The sequence below is a fragment of the Palaemon carinicauda genome, chromosome 30 (assembly GCF_036898095.1).
Source record: "Palaemon carinicauda isolate YSFRI2023 chromosome 30, ASM3689809v2, whole genome shotgun sequence".
Classification (NCBI taxonomy): Eukaryota; Metazoa; Arthropoda; class Malacostraca; order Decapoda; family Palaemonidae; genus Palaemon; species Palaemon carinicauda.
Window position 1 is genome coordinate 32979307 of NC_090754.1, and position 20044 is coordinate 32999350.

General features: G+C 40.0%; 1 protein-coding gene across 1 annotated transcript in view; it reads right to left on the reverse strand.

Moving 5' to 3' along the window:
* Positions 1-20044, reverse strand: part of LOC137623452 (probable E3 ubiquitin-protein ligase HERC1) — a 187289-nt gene that overhangs the window by 77587 nt on the left and 89658 nt on the right. The window contains exons 17-21 of the mRNA XM_068354287.1: positions 16271-16437; positions 15326-15449; positions 13353-13538; positions 4372-4599; positions 1938-2078 (exon numbers count right to left, since the gene is read on the reverse strand). Of these exons, the coding sequence (XP_068210388.1) occupies positions 1938-2078; positions 4372-4599; positions 13353-13538; positions 15326-15449; positions 16271-16437 (846 nt within the window). The remainder of the gene's footprint in view (positions 1-1937; positions 2079-4371; positions 4600-13352; positions 13539-15325; positions 15450-16270; positions 16438-20044) is intronic.

Sequence of the window (20044 nt, forward strand, 5' to 3'; positions counted from 1 at the left end):
ATTCATTACTTCTCATATACTTTATTTATTTCCTTTCCTCAGTGAGCTATTTTTCCCCGTTGGAGCCCTTAGGCTTATAGCATCATGCTTTCCCAACTAGGGTTGTAGCTTAGCTAGCAATAATACAGTAATAATAATAAATGTCTAGAAAGCAATTGAAGTGCAAAATATGGGGGGGGGCTCAATGTCCTGGAATGGCAGTAAGTAACCATCCCAAAAGACACTCACTACCCATGCCTCGGCTATTTGTTGATGCCTAAATGCCTAGTGGTTTGACAGACATATTCTACGGTATCTGACCCAGCTGGAAGAAGGGGCTTACTCTCTTAGTCCGGGGGCATTAGACCACCATCAATGTTCCCCCCCATACTCCACCTGCGTCCATTCCTGAACTGGCCAAATTATGGGCCTTTAAAGGGTGGCACAGACTCCAGTCCTTTCCAGGATGAAGAGGTAGTTGGGGAATCCAGTCGGGATTTTGAGAGGGTGTGAGCCTTCCTCCCCCGATCAAAATGGTAAGGCTGCACACAAAAGGTTGGCTGCCTTCACCTTCAAATGGTCAGAGATCTTGAAAGATATTGCGCAGTGGATAAATGTATTACGATGCAAGTAATTTTCTACTGCTGCTTCAACACCACTCTCCGGAAAGAGTAACGTGATTCCAGCATCCAAGCATTCCTGAGTGCCAGGGTCTTCTCTGATCTGACTAGCTGAACAAACAGATATTCCACTGGCAAAGGAAGTGCAGGGTTTGATTTGGCTCTTACGTAAAGAAGGCCATAGATTCTTCATGTCAAACTCATCGCCCTTGTATCTGCATGGCCATAGATGAGGTTCGAGGATGTGCTGGTGTATAACTCTTCCTAAGAGAAGGTGATACCCCGACTCATCCTAAGCCTTGTACTGAGGTAGAGCAAAAACCATCAAACCCCTCCTGAGAACTCTCCGAGTCTATGGAGTTATCATAGGAGTAGCAGAGTCGAGAACCATAAGGAACGAGGAATGAGATACACAGGCGTTTTGGCACCAACTTAGAAATACCTAAACTGATCGAGAAACATCCTGTTTGCCCTTCTTTTTCTGGGCAAATTCAGACCATTCCAGCAAAGGCCATGGCCTACACTTGATACAGAGAGACGATTGTGAACAATTATGCCCCCTTCAAAAAAAAAAAGTAGATGGGGATCATAAGCAGGCTAACTCATAATCCTAACACACACCATACCTTGCTCTTACATCAGCAAACTTAACTATTTCCATGTTGAGGGACAGGAGTCACAACACAGAAACAATTCTAGAAAGAAAACGAAATGAATCAAAGCTGGTAACGGCTCTAGCAGCAGCACGTCCGTACATAGCGTGGGCGAGGACAAAAGTTGCTAGTCTGTGACAAGCAGGTGAGCTAGGCTTTTGCACCACACTACTGATTGTTAACTACCTACATTGGTCATGAATTAACAGCCTTTCTAGCTCATGCTGAAGACATCTTATACTTTAAAGGATGGAAGGTTTGTATATGCATTAAAAAAATATGAAAAATACATGTGCAACCTTGAAATTCACAGTGACCTTGGGTATTATGCAAAATGTGTCAACACAATCTTCTAATAATGTATTAAATCAACACCACCTTCTAAAGAATGTATTAGATTTCAGAAAATAAAACAATTGCATTTAAAGTTTCCAAGAAAAAAATAATTGAGAGCAGATAGTTAGATGCAACCAACTGTTATTATTATAGGGCAGCCATACTAATTATTCAGTAAGTGACTTTTGTAATATCTTTCACAAATACATAATGTAAGACATTAAAACTTTTTAGCTGAGTGACCTTGAACTTGACAAAATGACCTTGAGACATGATGTAAATGTCTTATTTGATGCTGGAAAAAAAATATTATAACCATATCCCTGAGCTAATGAAGTACAGTACTTACTAGATTTAAGTATTGAAATCAGTGGAGATGTAAGTTGAGGATAAGAAACTGCATGACGATATAATATTTCAACAATAGCTTCTTTCTTGTGACCGCATTCAACAAATGCACAAACCTGACTGATGTAATCACTCACTTGGTCTGAAAGGAAGAAAAGGGATAAATTAGAACTAGGATGTTTATTTTCAAATGAATAATTGTAATTGTGGTGGATAAAGGGGGAGGGTGGGCTGTGTCATTCTACCAGTACCAACCAAACTAGGCTGAAGCCCTCATCAGGTTAGGAATAGCGAAAAGAAGAAAAGTCACCTCTTGTTCTTTTTTTTATTTTGGCTAACAACCAAAATTGGGGGGAGTGCCTTGGTAGATAGATCAAGCAGTATTACAATGAAAATCCTTATACAAAAATATTGTATATCTAAGAAATCTTGAATAAATAAGACATTGTACAATGATGAAATAAATCTACTGGCAACTCAAAATATAGTTGCCTTTATCCTTAATAAAACAAAGGCCATACTTTAGAACTATGAATGGAACATGTAAAAACATTCAATGCTGGATACATTTTTGATTAGGGGTTTTATTTTTTTGGATAAATACATTATACGGTATTTTGAATTATATATTATTTAAAAATGTTTAGGTTATCACTTATGTTGTGAAGAACCATTATATCTGCTTTGATTGACTCCTTAGACTAACAAGAATATTTTAAAACACTTGTTTTGCAACTATTTTAAATCATGATTTCAGTTTTCCTTTTAAGACATATCATTGGGCCTTCTATTTACAAACATATTCTCATCTATAAAAACTTCAATTACCAAGATGTCAAAGTTATCCCCATTTCAAATATCTAGATGGAAAATAGGTTCTTGTCTTTTTTGTCAATCATAAACTTAACGAGTATCTAGTGTCAAACATGAGTTCTTCATTATAACATAAAAATTAACATTAATTTTCTTTTATATGCCTATAATCCCTCCAAATATCCTACAAAATTCCTTCCCCCACTGAATCTCCAAAGGGCACTAACATGATCATTTTTTTAACTCCCTATTAAGCTATGTATTAATTTCTCTTGTTTTTTTTTATCATGAGTTAATAATTGTTCATCAGGCATATTTCAATCGGCAACAATGACCATTGATGTTATGATGCCAGATAATTACCAATCATTCATTCATTCTCTCCTACAAATTCATTTTAAACAGATCAATTTAGAAAGCAAAGGGTTATATGATAATGAGCAGCAAGGTAGATCACAATTTTACTATAATGCACAACACCATGACTGCTTTCATTCATAAACCTGGCACTAAAACACTTATCATTTCTCATAAAGATAATTATTTCTGTACGTTGCTTTGACTCTTATGATCTTGAGATTTTAAATGAAGAAAGCAGCAGCATTATCTCCACAAAATTATTACTTGCTTAACAGTATTCTCCTTAAGTTAATGGAGGCAAACTAAAAACACCAAAAATTGGGATGGAGATGTGTTTTGTGAGCATCATGGTCACAGATTAAAAAAAAGAAAAAGCTATAGATTTTTTTAAGGAATGAAAATAGATGAAAATGGTAAAAACAATTTAAAGAAAATAATCAAATTTTTTTCAAGCATGTGTTATGAAGGGAAGATTTGAAATGTTTAGGTTTGACAGTAAAAATATAAAAGGAAAGCAATTAGAAGACAGAGAGAATAGCCAAAAAATTTATACAGGTGGCAAGGGAGAATATATTGGAATTCCAAAACTGTCAGCATCCTGAGGGACAAAGCATTTGGCCACCAACTACATTGCTTTCTGTAATTTAATCTCCATTCATTCCCTTGGGTTTCTTACCTACTATTTCTCCAACTTCTTCAATTTTGCCCTCCTCAAATTTTCACCTATCATTTAAGAATACATTGCATGGTTAAGACTGTGAAAGCTTAGACATAAGATTCAGTGGCCTCATAACTCTACACCATAATAATTTGTACGTTCTGTATAAAACTCGGCAAACCATTAAAAACTGATAAGCAAGATTTATATCAAGGATTGCAACCATTTTATTAATTACTAAGGTTAAGTGCACAATAATAGATAAAGATGAAATGCCTAAATAATGTACAATCACAGTTTCATAGCCAACAATTACATCATGATGAGTAAAGGCTATGACGAAATAGTTTTCCACACTTCTGTCCTCTGGAACATAATACATGACAAGTCATAATCAGACAAAAAAATTTAAAAAACTTCAACTAGTCACAGAACAATAGCAGCATCAAAAAATTACTCTTTAGTAATGCTTACAATTATAAGTAATTACAAAAAGTATTAAACTTACTATTATGGCCACAAATTATATGTATGATGATAATCTTATGCAAAATAACTACACTGACATTCATCAGTAATAGACTATATAAAATGAGCTACTAACCTGAATTCAGATCTTCTGATGCAAGCCCACATGAAAACACTTGTAAAGATAACCAAGACTTGCTTCTTATCTCATTTGAAGTAAGGGGAGGGCCAAGAAGCATTCCTTCCAAGCACCGACCAACAACTAGTCCACAAGCTCTCTCTACATCAAGTAGCCAAGCCCATTGCCTACCAACCACACCTCCCCCTACACTCTTCACTGTGTCTGGAGTTGGAGTATCAACTTCTGCAAAATAAAAAAGAAAGAGGTAACTCAATTAATAACTGTTATTTCATTATCTAGCAGATGTGAGTTGAGGTGGGAACTTAAACCTAAAGGACTTAAATTTTTTTATTTGTTGCAACTTGTATACAAACCTTTTGTACTTTAACTTGCTAATCATCACCCATGTATTACAGTACAGTATTACCTTTATTGCAAGTTACTCGGTACCATCTTCAACATGACATTATGGTCGTGCCAAGCTGTCATCACCGTAAAAATATGTTTACTGTACTCATATAGAAAGTGTAGGAACATCATTTGGCAACACTCTCAGCACAAGTAAATTGTCAATGGAAAGTAATAAGCTGCCTGGCAAGTTTTTTAGTTGCGCAAAAGGGAATGTTGGAACAAAGGCTAAAATGTTTTTCCAATTCTTCCCACTTTTCAATTTCCATTTCCTTCATCTTTTCATTTCTGTTATTCATACAATTTTACTGCACATTTCTGTCTAGGTTATTCCTTATTCCCTTACATCCTTCCTTATACTATATCACATTTATCCTTATTCCTTATTCCCTTTTATTCAGAATTTTAAACTATACTCTATATTAATCTTATTGGATGCCAAAGGTTGACAGCTTTCTCTCATTCTTTCATTTCATTTATTTAATTTCATTTCCATTTCATTTCATTTCTATTATTTACACATTTCTACTATTACCTTCTGTCAACATTTACTCTTTATAACCTTATTCCCATCTATATTCCATATCCCTATTCTGTCTTTTATTCCTTATTATCCTTATTCCCTTTTAATGAGTATTTCCCATTGTATTCTACCAGCATTAATTTTATTTAATGCACATTTTGTATGCACAAATTTACTTCATAAAATTTAATCTAAATTTCTTACCCTATTTTTTACCAAATAAAACTGGTTTCATACATCATAACATTGCTTCTGCTGCCATTTATAATGCACCTTTTCACCCCTACAGACTGAGTAGTTAAAGTACGAAAAGAGATTTGGTTGTTTGTTAAAAAAAATTATTTTCAATAACCTTATTAGTTAATGAAAAATTTGCTATTTTCTTCTAAACAAAACTCTTTCAAGATATCACAGTATGAGAACATGAAATATGTTCATCTCTAATTATCAGTTTTTTTAATGTCTCATAAAACACAGAAGTCAGAAATTTGCTGCCAGAAAAAAAGTCAATGTTAACATTGATTCATTGACTTTAACAACCTAACTGGTTGAAAAGGGAAATTTAATTCTGGTTTGAATGTGGTGTATATCTTTCATAAGGAAATAATATTAAGTAGAGTTAAATATATCTTATATTATCCAGTTATGATATCTTTAAAGATCTTTCTTTAGAGAAATAAAGAAATTTTTTTTTTGACAATTAGTTATCAAATTATCAGACATTGTATACAAATTCTAACATCTTTATTTTCTAACAAGAAATGGTGTAATTTCGCTGAATGAAAACATTTAAACTGACAATAAAATTTGAACAATTAAATTTCAACAACTTTTAAGAGAGGGAGAATATCTGAATCTCTTAGTATTGTTGATCACATACAGTATTTCATTAATGTTTCATTGAGCATTTTATATCATCAAATATTAGATAATCATGTACATAACTATATCATGAATCATGTTTTAAAGCCTCTTTTAATAATCTTCATAAGAGACTTATTAAATTTTATAGTATGGGTATTACAGTATATGATGATGATGATGATGATGATGATGATGATGATGATGATGATTATTATTATCATAAAATTTTATATTCAGTAGTAAAGGCTTATATGTATACAAGGGAGAGAAAGGTGGGGATATCAATATTGCCAGTATAAGATTTTATTGTATTATACTATATCATTATTATATTACACTGTTGGATTGTACTTTACAATTCAAGTACAAGTACATTTTTGGAGTAAATATTTATCTTTAAAAAAAATTCTTAAGAGTTTATATTGCCAATTATCAAGGTAATTTTGCAGTGGGGGAAGGAGGCCTTAAAATGTAATGAACACATATAAGGATGTTTTACTGTATACGGTATTACAAATTTCCCAATAAAAAGAATAATAAAATTTTGTGGCTGATATGGATATTCTATATTTTACTTTATCAAGTACATTAATGAGCAAAATGAACAATTCTAAAAATTAATGAAAAATGTTATTTTCCTTAGTAAAATAAATTTTTGAATACTTACCCGATGATCATATAGCTGTCAGCTCTGCTGCCCGACAGAAAAAACCTACGGGCGGAATACGCCAGCGATCGCTATACAGGTGGGGGTGTACATCAACAGCGCCATCTGTCAAGTAGGTACTCAAGTACTCGATGTCAACAAGAACCAATTTTCTCCTCTGTCCACTGGGTCTCTATTGGGGAGGAAGGGTGGGTCCTTTAATTTATGATCATCGGGTAAGTATATTCAAAAATTTATTTTACTAAGGAAAATAACATTTTTCAATATTAAACTTACCCGATGATCATATAGCTGATTCACACCCAGGGGGGTGGGTAGAGACCAGCATTACATGTTGACATTATGAGCTAAGTATTCCGTATTTCATTTTAGCAGTTATTCAAAATAACAAGCATAAAATAAATAAGTACCTGGTAAGGAAGACGACTTGAACAATTACTCTGCCTTTTTAAGTACGTCTTCCTTACTGAGCCTCGCGATCCTCATAGGATGCTGAGCGACTCCTAGGAGCTGAAGTATGAAGGGTTGCAACCCATACTAAAGGTCCTCATCAAAACCTCTAATCTAGGCGCTTCTCAAGAAATGATTTTGACCACCCGCCAAATCAAGTAGGATGCGAAAGGCTTCTTAGCCTTCCGGACAACCCAAAAATATTTCAAGAGAAAGATTAAAAAGGTTCTGGAATTAGGGAATTGTAGTGGTGGAGCCCCCACCACTACTGCACTCGTTGCTACGAATGGTCCCAGAGTGTAGCAGTTCTCGTAAAGAGACTGGACATTCTTAAGATAAAAGACGCGAACACTGATTTGCTATTCCAATAGGTTGCGTCGAATATACTTTGCAGAGATCTATTTTGTTTAAAGGCCACGGAAGTTGCGACAGCTCTAACTTCGTATGTCCTTACCTTCAGCCAAGCTTGGTCTTCCTCATTCAGAAGGGAATGAGCTTCTCGTATTAACAGTCTGATAAAATAGGATAAAGAATTCTCTGACATAGGCAAAGATGGATTCTTAACTGAACACCATAAAGCTTCAGACGGGCCTCGTAAAGGTTTTTAAAATAGAACTTAAGAGCTCTTACAGGACATAATACTCTTTCTAGTTCATTTCCAACCATACGATAAGTTTGGAATATCGAACGATATTGGTCAAGGCTGAGAAGGCAGCTCGTGTTTGGCTAGAAAACCAAGTTGTAGAACATGTAGCCGTTTCGGATGAGAATCCGATGTTCTTGCTGAAGGCATGAATCTCACTGACTCTTTTAGCTGTGGTTAAGCATATCAGGAAAAGAATCTTAAAGGTGAGATCTTTCAGGGAGGCTGATTGAAGCGGTTCGAACCTGTCTGACATAAGGAATCTTAGAACCACGTCTAAATTCCAACCAGGTGTAACCAAACGACGCTCCTTCGTGGTCTCAAAAGACTTAAGGAGGTCCTGTAGATCTTTATTGTTGGAAAGAACTAAGCCTCTGTGACGGAAGACTGATGCCAACATGCTACTGTAACCCTTGATAGTGGGAGCTGAAAGAGATCGTTCTTTCCTCAGATATAAGAGGAAGTCAGCTATTTGAGTTACAGAGGTACTGGTCGAGGATACGGATACTGACTTGCACCAGTTTCGGAAGATTTCCCACTTCGATTGGTAGACTCTAAGGGTGTATGTTCTCCTTGCTCTAGCAATCGCTCTAGTTGCCTCCTTCGAAAAACCTCTAGTTCTCGAGAGTCTTTCGATAGTCTGAAGGCAGTCAGACGAAGAGCGTGGAGGCCTTGGAGTACCTTCTTTACGCGTGGCAGACGTAGCAGGTCCACCCTTAGGGGAAGTGTTCTGGGAACGTCTACTAGCCATCGAAGTACCTCGGTGAGTTATTCTCTCGCAGGCCAGAGGGAAGCAACTAGCGTCAACTTTGTCCCTTCGTGAGAGGCGAACTTCTGCAGTACCTTGTTGACAATCTAGAACGGAGGGAATGCATATAGATCTAGATGTGACCAATCTAGTAGAAAGGCATCTATATGAACTACTGCTGGGTCCGGGATAGGTGAGCAAAGTATTGGGAGCCTCTTGGTCATCGAGGTTGCGAAGAGATCTATGGTTGGCTGGCACCAGGTGGCCCAAAGTCTCTTGCATACATCCTTGTGGAGGGTCCAATATGTTGGAATTATTTGTCCCTTCCTACTGAGACAATCTGCTATGACATTCAAGTTGCCTTGGATGAACCTCGTTACTAGTGAAAAGTCTAGACCTGTTGAACAGGAGAGGAGGTCTCTTGCGAACTCGTACCATGTCAGAAAGTAGGTCCCTCCTTGCTTGGAGATGTACGTCAAAGCAGGGTGTTGTCCGTGTTCACCTCCACCACTTTGCCTTGAAGGAGAGACCTGAAGCTTTTCCAGGTCAGACGTACTGCCAGTAGCTTCTTGCAGTTGAAATGCATTGTCCTTTGACTCGAGTTCCATAATCCCGAGCATTCCCTACCGCCTAATGTCGCACCCCAGCCTACGTCCGATGCGTCCGAGAAGAGAACGTGGTTGGGAGTCTGAACAGTCAGGGGAAGACCCTTTCAAAGGTTGATAAAGTCCTTTCACCAAGTCAGACCAGACTTTATCTTTCCGGAAACCGGGATCGAGACCGCTTCTAGCGTCTTGTCCTTTTCCAGTGAAAAGCTAGATGATACAGAAGAGGACGGAGGTGTAGTCTTCCAAGTGACACAAATTGAACCACGGATGACAGTGTCCTAACCAGACTCATCCACAGCCTGACAGGGCAGTGTTCCTTCTTCAGCATCTTCTGGATGGATAACAGGGCTGGGGGTTGATCGTCTTGTTCAGCAATGTCCTCATCAGAGGGTTCCTCATCCGAAACTGATGAGGAAACGGCAACGGAGTGGGCAAAGTCTGACTCGCTGAATCCGGTCGCACTGGTGGATGCGTGACGGAGCCGGACACAAGATCATGGTACTGCTGCACAGTCTGTGAACTGTCAACCATGGGGACGCGAGGAAGTACAGCGTCAACCCGAAACTGTCTAGACTGTCTGGGTTGTGCAGTCAACCCCCTACCGGGTTGCTGAGGTTGCCGCACTGCGTCACAACAAGTCACCTCTGCTGGTTGTTGAACGTCTTCCTAGTGACACACTGAACGTCCACAACCACCTCCGAGAGTCGCTTAACGTCAACGTGCGACTGGCAACCCACACTGGGTCGCACCGGTGGAGGAACCACCTCAACTGGCGGACGTGAGTAGGAAACCTCAGCGTCAACAGGGCGTACAACCAACCGGTAGGAAGGTTGTTGGCTAGAAGGTTCTTCTCCGTAAAAAATCCTCTATCAAGGACACAAGCTTGGACTGCATGTCTTGCAACAAAGCCCATTAGGGTCTATGGGAGCAGGTGTGGCAACAGACGGGGTTAGCGACCGAAGCGGAACCATTTACCATCCCTGGAAGCCTTGTTATGCTTTAATTAAAGTCCATAGGAGGCTAAGCAGCTTAAGGCTCCTCTCCAAATGACAGAGTCCTCAAAGGAATATCAGAAGGAGGGAGAACAGCACTTTCTCATCTACAGGAACCATGTCCGAGAAAAGCTAGGTTATCTCAGTGAGGGTCTCACTGGTGCATAAGCAGCAGACCAGAAGGCAACGTTATGTAACTGCTTGACAGTCTGTGAACTGTCAAAAACTGAACTGTCAACCACAACAGGTGCGTGAGGACATACAGCACTGGTGCAATAGTAGCAGACCAGAAGGCAACGTCATGTAACTGCTTGACAGTCTGTGAGCTGGCAACAACCAAAGCTGTGTGGGGAAGCCTCAACTCCTGACTGACTAGTCTGCTGCGGGCGAGTGGCGGTAACCACAGTGGGTTGCGGAGGCTGACACACCGTGTCAAAACACGGCAGCTTGTGGTAGCTCACGCACGGCAACGGAGTGCTCCGTGTGTCTGTGGGAGTCAGCATGCGTCTGGCAGGGTCGACTGCGCATGGGTGGAGGAGCTCTCACAACAAGAGTGTGGGAGCAGGCAGCCATGCTGGGCGCACAACCGTGGCAGGTTGTAAGCAAACGGGTGCATCCTCAACCTTCTCCGCAGTCGGAGTGTGGGAGCAGGCAACAACCAAAGCGGAGTGGTGGTGCGTGGTGGGGACTGCCGTGGGTTGCGGAAACTAACGCATCGCGTCAAAACACGGCAGCTTGACTCCACCTTCCCACTGCTGATGCGGTAGCTCACGCATGTTAACGGAGGGTGCCGCACGTCGGCTAACATTAACATGCGTCTGGCAGGGTCGATTGCGCATCGGAGGTGGAGCTCTCCGCAGCCGGAGTGTAGGAGCAGGCAGCCTCAGCGTGAGCTGGGCGCACAACCGTGGCAGGTTGTAGGCTAACGAGAGCAGTGTCAACCTTCTCCGCACGAAACTCCTGCATAACCGCAGCTAACTGAGTCTGCATAGACTGCAGTAAAGACCACTTAGGGTCTACAAAAAACGGCAACAGACGGAGCTACTGTCCGTTGTGACTGAGGGTCTAAAACAGCTGGTGCGGCAACAGACGGAGTTACTGCCTGTTGCGGTAACACCTTGCCTCTCTTGGAAGGAGTGCAGTCGTCGGATGACTGCAGAGAGTCCGAACTGACCCAGTGGCTACACCTAGGCCGTTGGACTTGCGCGGAAGGGACCGATTTGCACTTAAAAAGCTGCAAGATGTGGTCCATGGTTTCTTACGAGAAACCTCTTCCGCAGACGAGGAATAAATGGGCTCTCTCGTCTTTGTGTGGGTGGGGCGATCTCACGTCGGCTAACGTGGGTAGATACGCCCGAAACCACGGAGGGAAAAACGTCTGTTCGTCGATCAAGGCCTGTGGAACCCATAAGTCGTTCGACATTACTTCTCCCCTGGGCTTGGGAGCTTGTAAGAGGTCCCGGACTAGGTGAACAACTGGCACGAACAGACGAACCCTCGGACGCAACACTGTAACACTTTGCGCATATCACTTTATCACTTTTGATTTTCTGTTTGCACTTATTTCACTGAAATCGAAACTTTAACTGATTTCTACCTGAAACACGCAATCCTATCCTTCATTAAAAGGTAGTAATTGCGAAAACAGTTTTACAATGCAACAGAAAAACATAAAAAAAAGATAAAGAAATCAGTGGCTGGAAAAGAGACTAAACACTAGATCAAATAAACTACGTTTACAATCTCTCACCGCATAAAGCCTGGGAACAAGAATAAAACCCTAGAAACGTTTTACCTTCTTCCCCTACAGCGACTAGGGAGAAGAGTAAAAAACGAGAACAACGTTACCCGCTTGAACGAAACGTTTATTCTCCTCTCTCTCCCTCCGTCTCTATCTCTCTCTCTCTTCTCTCTTGATTTAGCACCTGAGAGAAGAGCCCAATTATATATCGTTAAAACATGTTATTTGCTAAAGGAAAAAACTGAAAGGTTTCCCAAATAAAAAGTTCCTTTTTTAGAATTTAAACCATTTAAGCTAAGAAAGAATGAACGAAACGCTAGAATCGGTTTACTCTTACTGCAACGTGAAACCGTGATACACTCTCTCTCTATCGTAACGATAGAGCGCATGTTGAACGTTCTGAACGTCAACAACTGCGGAGACTAAAAAACTAAACGTTAGTTCATCTTTGAAAACAGTACGAGACTATCAAAGAAATTCTTTCATAAAACATTAAAAAGTATTAAATTCTTAAAAGGTTAAATACGATATAACGGGCTCAATGTTAATTAACTTCGGTTCCAAGTAAGGACCGCCTACCATTAGGAAAGGTCGCATATAAACAAACATAAAAATTAATTTTTTATAAGTTTATAATAAATGGAAAGTTAATCGAAGAGGCCTATAAAGGCGGAGAGATATAAAATAAATAGATCTATAACTTGTTAAGCAAAATTACCAAAAACCTAAACACACTTCCGTCTAAGGGAAGGGTCGGCCATTTAAAAGTGAAAGAGAGTCCATACTCTCTTCGTCACCATAATTAAATCTATCCAAAACGAGTTCAAGTTTTGAAATGAAGATAAAACCCCTGCATAGCGAAAGCTCAAAACTGGAATAGTGTACTTCACCAAATCGTTGTGAAAACAAATCCAGTTAGGGACGGCGTATTTAGTAGGTCTTGCCATTGGCACGACAGAGAGAAAATTGGTTCTTGTTGCCATCGAGTACTTGAGTACCTACTTGACAGATGGCGCTGTTGATGTACACCCCCACCTGTATAGCGATCGCTGGCGTATTCCGCCCGTAGGTTTTTTCTGTCGGGCAGCAGAGCTGACAGCTATATGATCATCGGGTAAGTTTAATATTGAAAAATATAGCTACATTCTTTGATTATGCAAGAATTAAATTGAATCTGTATAGTGTTTTTCGAGTAAAAATTATGGGTAGATGGCTAAAAGAGGAATAAAATACATACTAAGGCATTTCATGTAATTAGACAATCAAAGATCAGTAATCATTTTAAAAATTATATCCTTCTCGTAAAATGAGACACTGTATTATGTATGCTGAAAGTTTATTTTATTACATACCTGAGGTCACATCTTCCTGGTCAGTGAAGTTTGTTACAGAAGCAATAGTTCGATTTGCTGAATCCAAAATAGGGAGAATAGCTCTAAGAGAGCCCAACAACGGACGAACAAGACGCGCAGGAAACAGGAGGAGAGCATAAACTACGTGAGCTAGTACCCATCCACAAACACTGTGATACACAACATCTGAAATGGGAAAAATATATAAAACAGATACAAAAACACTAACTATAGTAACAAAATTAAAATAGTACAGTATACACACTTGAGCATAAATATACGAGTACATTAATTGTATTGCCCCAGTATACATTATGTGTTCTATTCAACCCATTACTCAGAAGTGCCCTTTACCCAGCATAAAGTGATGGTCACTTTACAAGAACAGATTTGGGCTTCTCTATTTAAGACAAAATTCCCCACTGCATCACAAATTGACCTCCTTGTCCTGGTTGAAATTCCAGCCTCACTGGCTCATGCAAGGTGTGTTCAGAAGACAGAGTCTACCATGGAAGACTTTGGGAAGAAAGTAAAACAAGCTTCACTCTATAAGACATCAACACCAGGAGCTCCAATGCAAACAACCAGCCACCAGGGCCTTGGCTACAGGCAGGCAACCCTAGATGGAATGGAAAAGGGATCCTCATCCTACATTTTGTCAGCACAGGTCTCATTTTCCCATGAAGTTTGGTCCCTAGAGAAGCCCCTTTTCACCAGGGTAACTAATTAAACTTTACTGGTACCGATACTTCAGAAAGGGCAAGGAACACGCGCTCTCTGGCCAAAAGCAGGAAGGACCAGAGTAGGCTGAAGCTCTGCAACAACTAGGTAAACCATTAGTAGAATAAACCATCCAGGAAAAGGAGAAGGCCATATACCAGCTCTGCCCTGGCAATCTGAGTCCAAAAGCTTTCTGTTTGCCCTCTGGTCTGGACAGGTATAGGCTCTTCTAGTCCTTTGACCTTCCCTAGCAGACAAGACTCCCTGCTATACCCTGTTCGCTGAAATGAGGAGTCAATGGTCGATAGCTGTCTTACAGATTCCGTAGCAGGCAGACTGGTAAAAGCCACCTGTCCATCCCTTCCCCTTGGGATATGTCCCTACCTTCCTCTGCCTTCTATCACTTTGGACATCAACTCTGCCCATCGTGCTGCACTGAGCATACAAAACTGCATTGCTCAAGTCTTGAGCTAAACTCCAATGAGGAACCTGGAGCTCCTCTTAAAGCAGCTATTTGGCAAGTTCATTGTCCAGAAAAACACTTTCCCTTGGTTTGCTATGAAACAATATAGTGGATTATGCTGCAAAACTATATTTTTTCAAAATGGGTCCAAACACCTAATGATCAGAATCCATGAAAAATTCCTTAGTTACCCCGATCCTCCTATTTAATTTTAGTAACTTCTCCATTACATTATTTTTCATGAAAACACTGGAATTTTCAGAATGGTACACTTCTCCATCTAGGTTATGCAGGTCCTCTTTGGCACTTGTTCCAAATGAAGCCCACATCATCACAATAAAAACTTAGGGAATAAATCTGAATGCCTCTACAAATTCTTTAAATTTCCAACTTATCTCTGCTCCATATTTGTCTGAAATGGCATCATCCCCATACCTTGCTCTACTATATATACTATTTCCCTTTTCAATTTATTAAATCAAGCTCAGCTTGCCTTAAAAACCTCATTACTACCACTAATGAATATAGGGTTGTTTTTAAATATGCACTTATGTAGTTGCTAAGGCTTCTTGCATATTTTGGCTACATAAATACTGTCACATGCAAACAGTTTCTCATTTATCTAAATTGGCAACTATTTTTCTTATTTCTTCAAATATGAGTTTTTTTTATCAACACTGTCACTCCTTGGGTTACATCAGCTCCTTTAATGGCCTCTTTTGTTTATCAGTTAGATACAAATATTCACCACTTTATGTGAATACTATTTTACTGCAAATAAAAGACTTACCATGAATTACATGGGCTAGTCCTGGGTGGGAGGCTAAAAATTTTGATGTCAGCTTCAACAAATCTCCGCACATCTCGAACAGCTCACGGAAATGATCATTCAACAGCTGCATGCTTAAGGAGTTCTGGAAGTTGAAAAACAATAAATGATGAAATACTACTAAAAGTGCAAATACACAATGTTGATATTCCACCAAACAAAAAAAACAAAATGAAATTTGCTAAATATCTCATCCCTTAAATATCATGAGCAGCTACCCTGGTTAAGTTCCAGATTTCAATGCTGATAAGAATGAAAACTGACAATCTTTAAAGGATACTTTCTTGATGATTGCATCTCCTTCTTTCCTAATAATAAATAAAATCTTTTAAATTTGAGAATTAGTAGAAGAATGTTATTCTCTCCATACATAATTTAGTTGTCCCTAACAAAATACACATCTATAAAATCAACCTTTTGAAGTGACTTTCATCCAAGACTCTCATCATTCTTTCCTAGTTAATTGGTATCTTTCCCTTAGGTTGCTCCAAGTTCTACTTCTCATTTATAAAAAAAAATCCTTCTGGCAAGCATTCTGAAAAACTAGCCTCCTGGCTAGTACAGTGGTAACGTGTTTGCCTAGCATTCGCATGGCAAGAGATCGATCCCCGCCCAGGACCGTGAGTTTAAGCTATTTACTGGGGAGGCTACTGCTGTGGTAGGGCACCACAGTGGGGGGTTGGGCTTGCCCAGCTGATGTTCTGGTGAGCATCTATTCTGATGGAACCGGAACTGAGACCAGTCACCTTTAACCTTTAAAGTGGTCTTGCTGAATTCTTAATACTTCTTTGCAAAAATTATTTATTTTCATAACTACAGTACAGTATATTCAAATTTCTTTATCAAATAAAAACCATGTCCATAATTTTTCTCCAAATTAGTTTGCAGACACTGATAATCACTTACCTCTTCAAACTGATGGTGTGTACAGTATGTGAGTAAATGAGAATGCAGAGTTGATAGAAGTCTTAATAGATGTTGTGGATGTGTGCCCCACAGTTGAGAATCTATGCATGGCTGTCGTACATTGCTCACGCTATCACAGCTAGTATCTCCACCGTATTCTTCCAAAACTGAAAAAAAGACACATATTAAGTAAAATGTCTTTAAATCATCAAAAGCTTTGATTGGTTTATACAAATATTTAGTCCTGTTATCCTATTCCACTCCTACTCTTCTTAATTATTTCCATTCCTTCCCCTCAGATTCTATTAATAACACCCGATCATCTAAATACAGCAGCTCTCATTGTACTCTATTTCATAATTTTTAGTTTCCTTCAATATTATGATTACTGTAATAGCAAAGGATTCATGCCTAATTTTAGATGAACACATTTATATGTTTTCTGCAACACATCATCATCACTCTAGTTCTTTTTATGGAAATGTAACATCACAAATTTGATAAGTCTTTCCAGTAGGATCTGACTTTGTAATGTGGTAATGACTGTTTTTTTGGTACTATGTTAACCCTTTTACCCCCAAAGGACGTACTGGTAAGTTTCACAAAAGCCATCCCTTTACCCCCATGGACGTACCGGTACGTCCTTGCAAAAAAATGCTATAAAAAATTTTTTTTTTCATATTTTTGATAATGTTTTGAGAAAATTCAGGCATTTTCCAAGAGAATGAGACCAACCTGACCTCTCTATGACAAAAATTAAGGCTGTTACAGCAATTTAAAAAAAATATACTGCAAAATGTGCTGGGAAAAAAATAACCCCCCGAGGGTTAAGGGTTGGAAATTTCCAAATAGCCTGGGGGTAAAAGGGCTAAGTGCCATATCAATATCTCCACACACATTATGACCTCATTCTCTTTCCACAGTCCATCCACTATAGCGATTTCATATAGATTATTTCTTTTTATTAAACTTACTGGCATAAAGCAAAACTTATAATTACTATTTATATAATTTTTCCCTTTTTCCAGCACCTTAGGGCCTTCTCAAACAGTCTTATTCCTGAAAAATCTCTCATTTCAGAGTATTGTTTCTTCCCTTTTAAACCATTATTGAATAACGCTTTTCCAATTTTCCTGGTCATATCTCCTTTGTCAGGTTTTCATATATTCTGTAAAATGTTATTTTCATTAGTAAAATAAATTTTTGAATATACTTACCCGATAATCATGTAGCTGTCAACTCCGTTGCCCGACAGAATTCTACGGACGGGATACGCCAGCGATCGCTATACAAGAGGGGGGTGTACTCACCAGCGCCACCTGTGGCCAGGTACTGCAGTACTTCTTGTTGACACCACCTCAATTTTTCCTCGGTCTACTGGTTCTCTATGGGGAGGAAGGGTGGGTCAATTAAATCATGATTATCGGGTAAGTATATTCAAAAATTTATTTTACTAATGAAAATAACATTTTTCAATATTAATCTTACCCGATAATCATGTAGCTGATTCACACCCAGGGAGGTGGGTGAAAACCAGTGTACATATATATCAAGAAGCTAAGTATCCCGTATTTCATATTATCAGTTATTCAAAATAACAATGAAATTATAAGTACCTGGTAAGGAAGTAGACTTGAACCATTACTCTGCCTTTAATAAGTTCGTCTTCCTTACTGAGCGCAGCGTTCCTCTTAGGAGGCTGAACAACTCTAAGGTGCTGAAGTATAAAGGGCTGCAACCCATACTAAAGGACCTCTACACAACCTCTAACCTAGGCGCTTCTCAAGAACGAATTGACCACCCGCCAAATCAACTAGGATGCGGAAGGCTTCTTAGCCTACCGTAACAACCCAAAAACAACAATAAAAGCATTCAAGAGAAAGGTTAAAAAAGGTTATGGGGTTAAGGGAATGTAGTGGCTGAGCCCTCACCTACTACTGCACTCGCTGCTACGAATGGTCCCAGGGTGTAGCAGTTCTCGTAAAGAGACTGGACATCTTTGAGATAAAATGATGCAAACACTGACTTGCTCCTCCAATAGGTTGCATCCATAATACTCTGCAGAGAACGGTTCTGTTTGAAGGCCATCGAAGTAGCTACAGCTCTCACTTCGTGGGTCCTTACCTTCAGCAAAGCAAGGTCTTCATCCTTCATGTGAGAATGAGCTTCTCTAATCAGAAGCCTTATGTAATACGAAACTGCGTTTTTGGACATAGGCATCGAAGGTTTCTTGATGGCACACCATAAGGCCTCTGATTGTCCTCGTATAGGTTTTGACCTTTTAAGATAGTACTTTAGAGCTCTGACAGGGCAAAGAACTCTCTCTAGCTCGTTACCCACCATGTTGGAAAGGCTAGGAATTTCGAACGATCTAGGCCAAGGACGTGAAGGAAGTTCATTTTTTGCCAAAAACCCGAGCTGTAAGGAACATGTTGCTGTTTCGGATGTGAATCCTATGTTCCTGCTGAAGGCGTGAACCTCACTAACTCTTTTGGCTGTTGCAAGGCAGACGAGGAAAAGAGTTTTGAGAGTAAGGTCTTTGAAAGAGGCTGACTGGAGAGGTTCAAATCTAGGAGACATAAGGAACCTTAAGACTACGTCTAGATTCCAGCCTGGAGTGGACAAGCGACGTTCTTTAGAGGTCTCGAAAGACTTAAGGATGTCCTGTAGATCCTTGTTGGAGGAAAGATCCAAGCCTCTGTGGCGGAAAACTGATGCCAACATACTTCTGTACCCTTTGATCGTAGGAGCCGAAAGAGATCTAACATTCCTAAGATGTAACAGGAAGTCAGCAACTTGGGTTACAGAGGTATTGGTAGAGGAAACTGCATTGGCTCTGCACCAGCTTCGGAAGACTTCCCACTTGGATTGATAGACTCTACGAGTGGATATCCTCCTTGCTCTGGCAATCGCTCTGGCTGCCTCCTTCGAAAAGCCTCTAGCTCTAGAGAGTCTTTCGATAGTCTGAAGGCAGTCAGACGAAGAGCGTGGAGGCTTGGGTGTACCTTCTTTACGTGAGGTTGACGTAGAAGGTCCACTCTTAGAGGGAGAGTCCTGGGAACGTCGACCAGCCATTGCAGTACCTCTGTGAACCATTCTCTTGCAGGCCAAAGGGGAGCAACCAACGTCAGCCGTGTCCCTTCGTGAGACGAACTTCTGAATAACTCTGTTGATGATCTTGAACGGCGGGAATGCATATAGATCGAGATGGGACCAATCCAGCAGAAAAGCATCCACGTGAACTGCTGCCGGGTCTGGAATTGGGGAACAGTACAATGGGAGCCTCTTGGTCATGGAGGTGGCGAACAGATCTATCGTTGGCTGACCCCACAAGGTCCAAAGTCTGTTGCACACGTTCTTGTGAAGGGTCCATTCTGTGGGGATGACTTGACCCTTCCTGCTGAAGCGATCTGCCGAGACATTCATATTGCCCTGAATGAATCTCGTTACCAGCGTGAGGTTTAGACTTCTTGACCAAATGAGGAGGTCCCTTGCTATCTCGTACAGCTTCCTCGAATGAGTCCCTCCCTGCTTGGAGATGTATGCCAAGGCTGTGGTGTTGTCGGAGTTCACCTCCACCACCTTGTTTAGCAGGAGGGACTTGAAGTTCATTAAGGCCAGATGTACTGCCAACAACTCCTTGCAATTGATGTGAAGCGTTTCCTGTTCCTTGTTCCATGTTCCCGAGCATTCCTGTCCGTCCAAGGTCGCGCCCCAGCCCGAGTCTGATGCGTCCGAATAGAGATGAAGATTGGGGGTCTGAACAGCTAACGA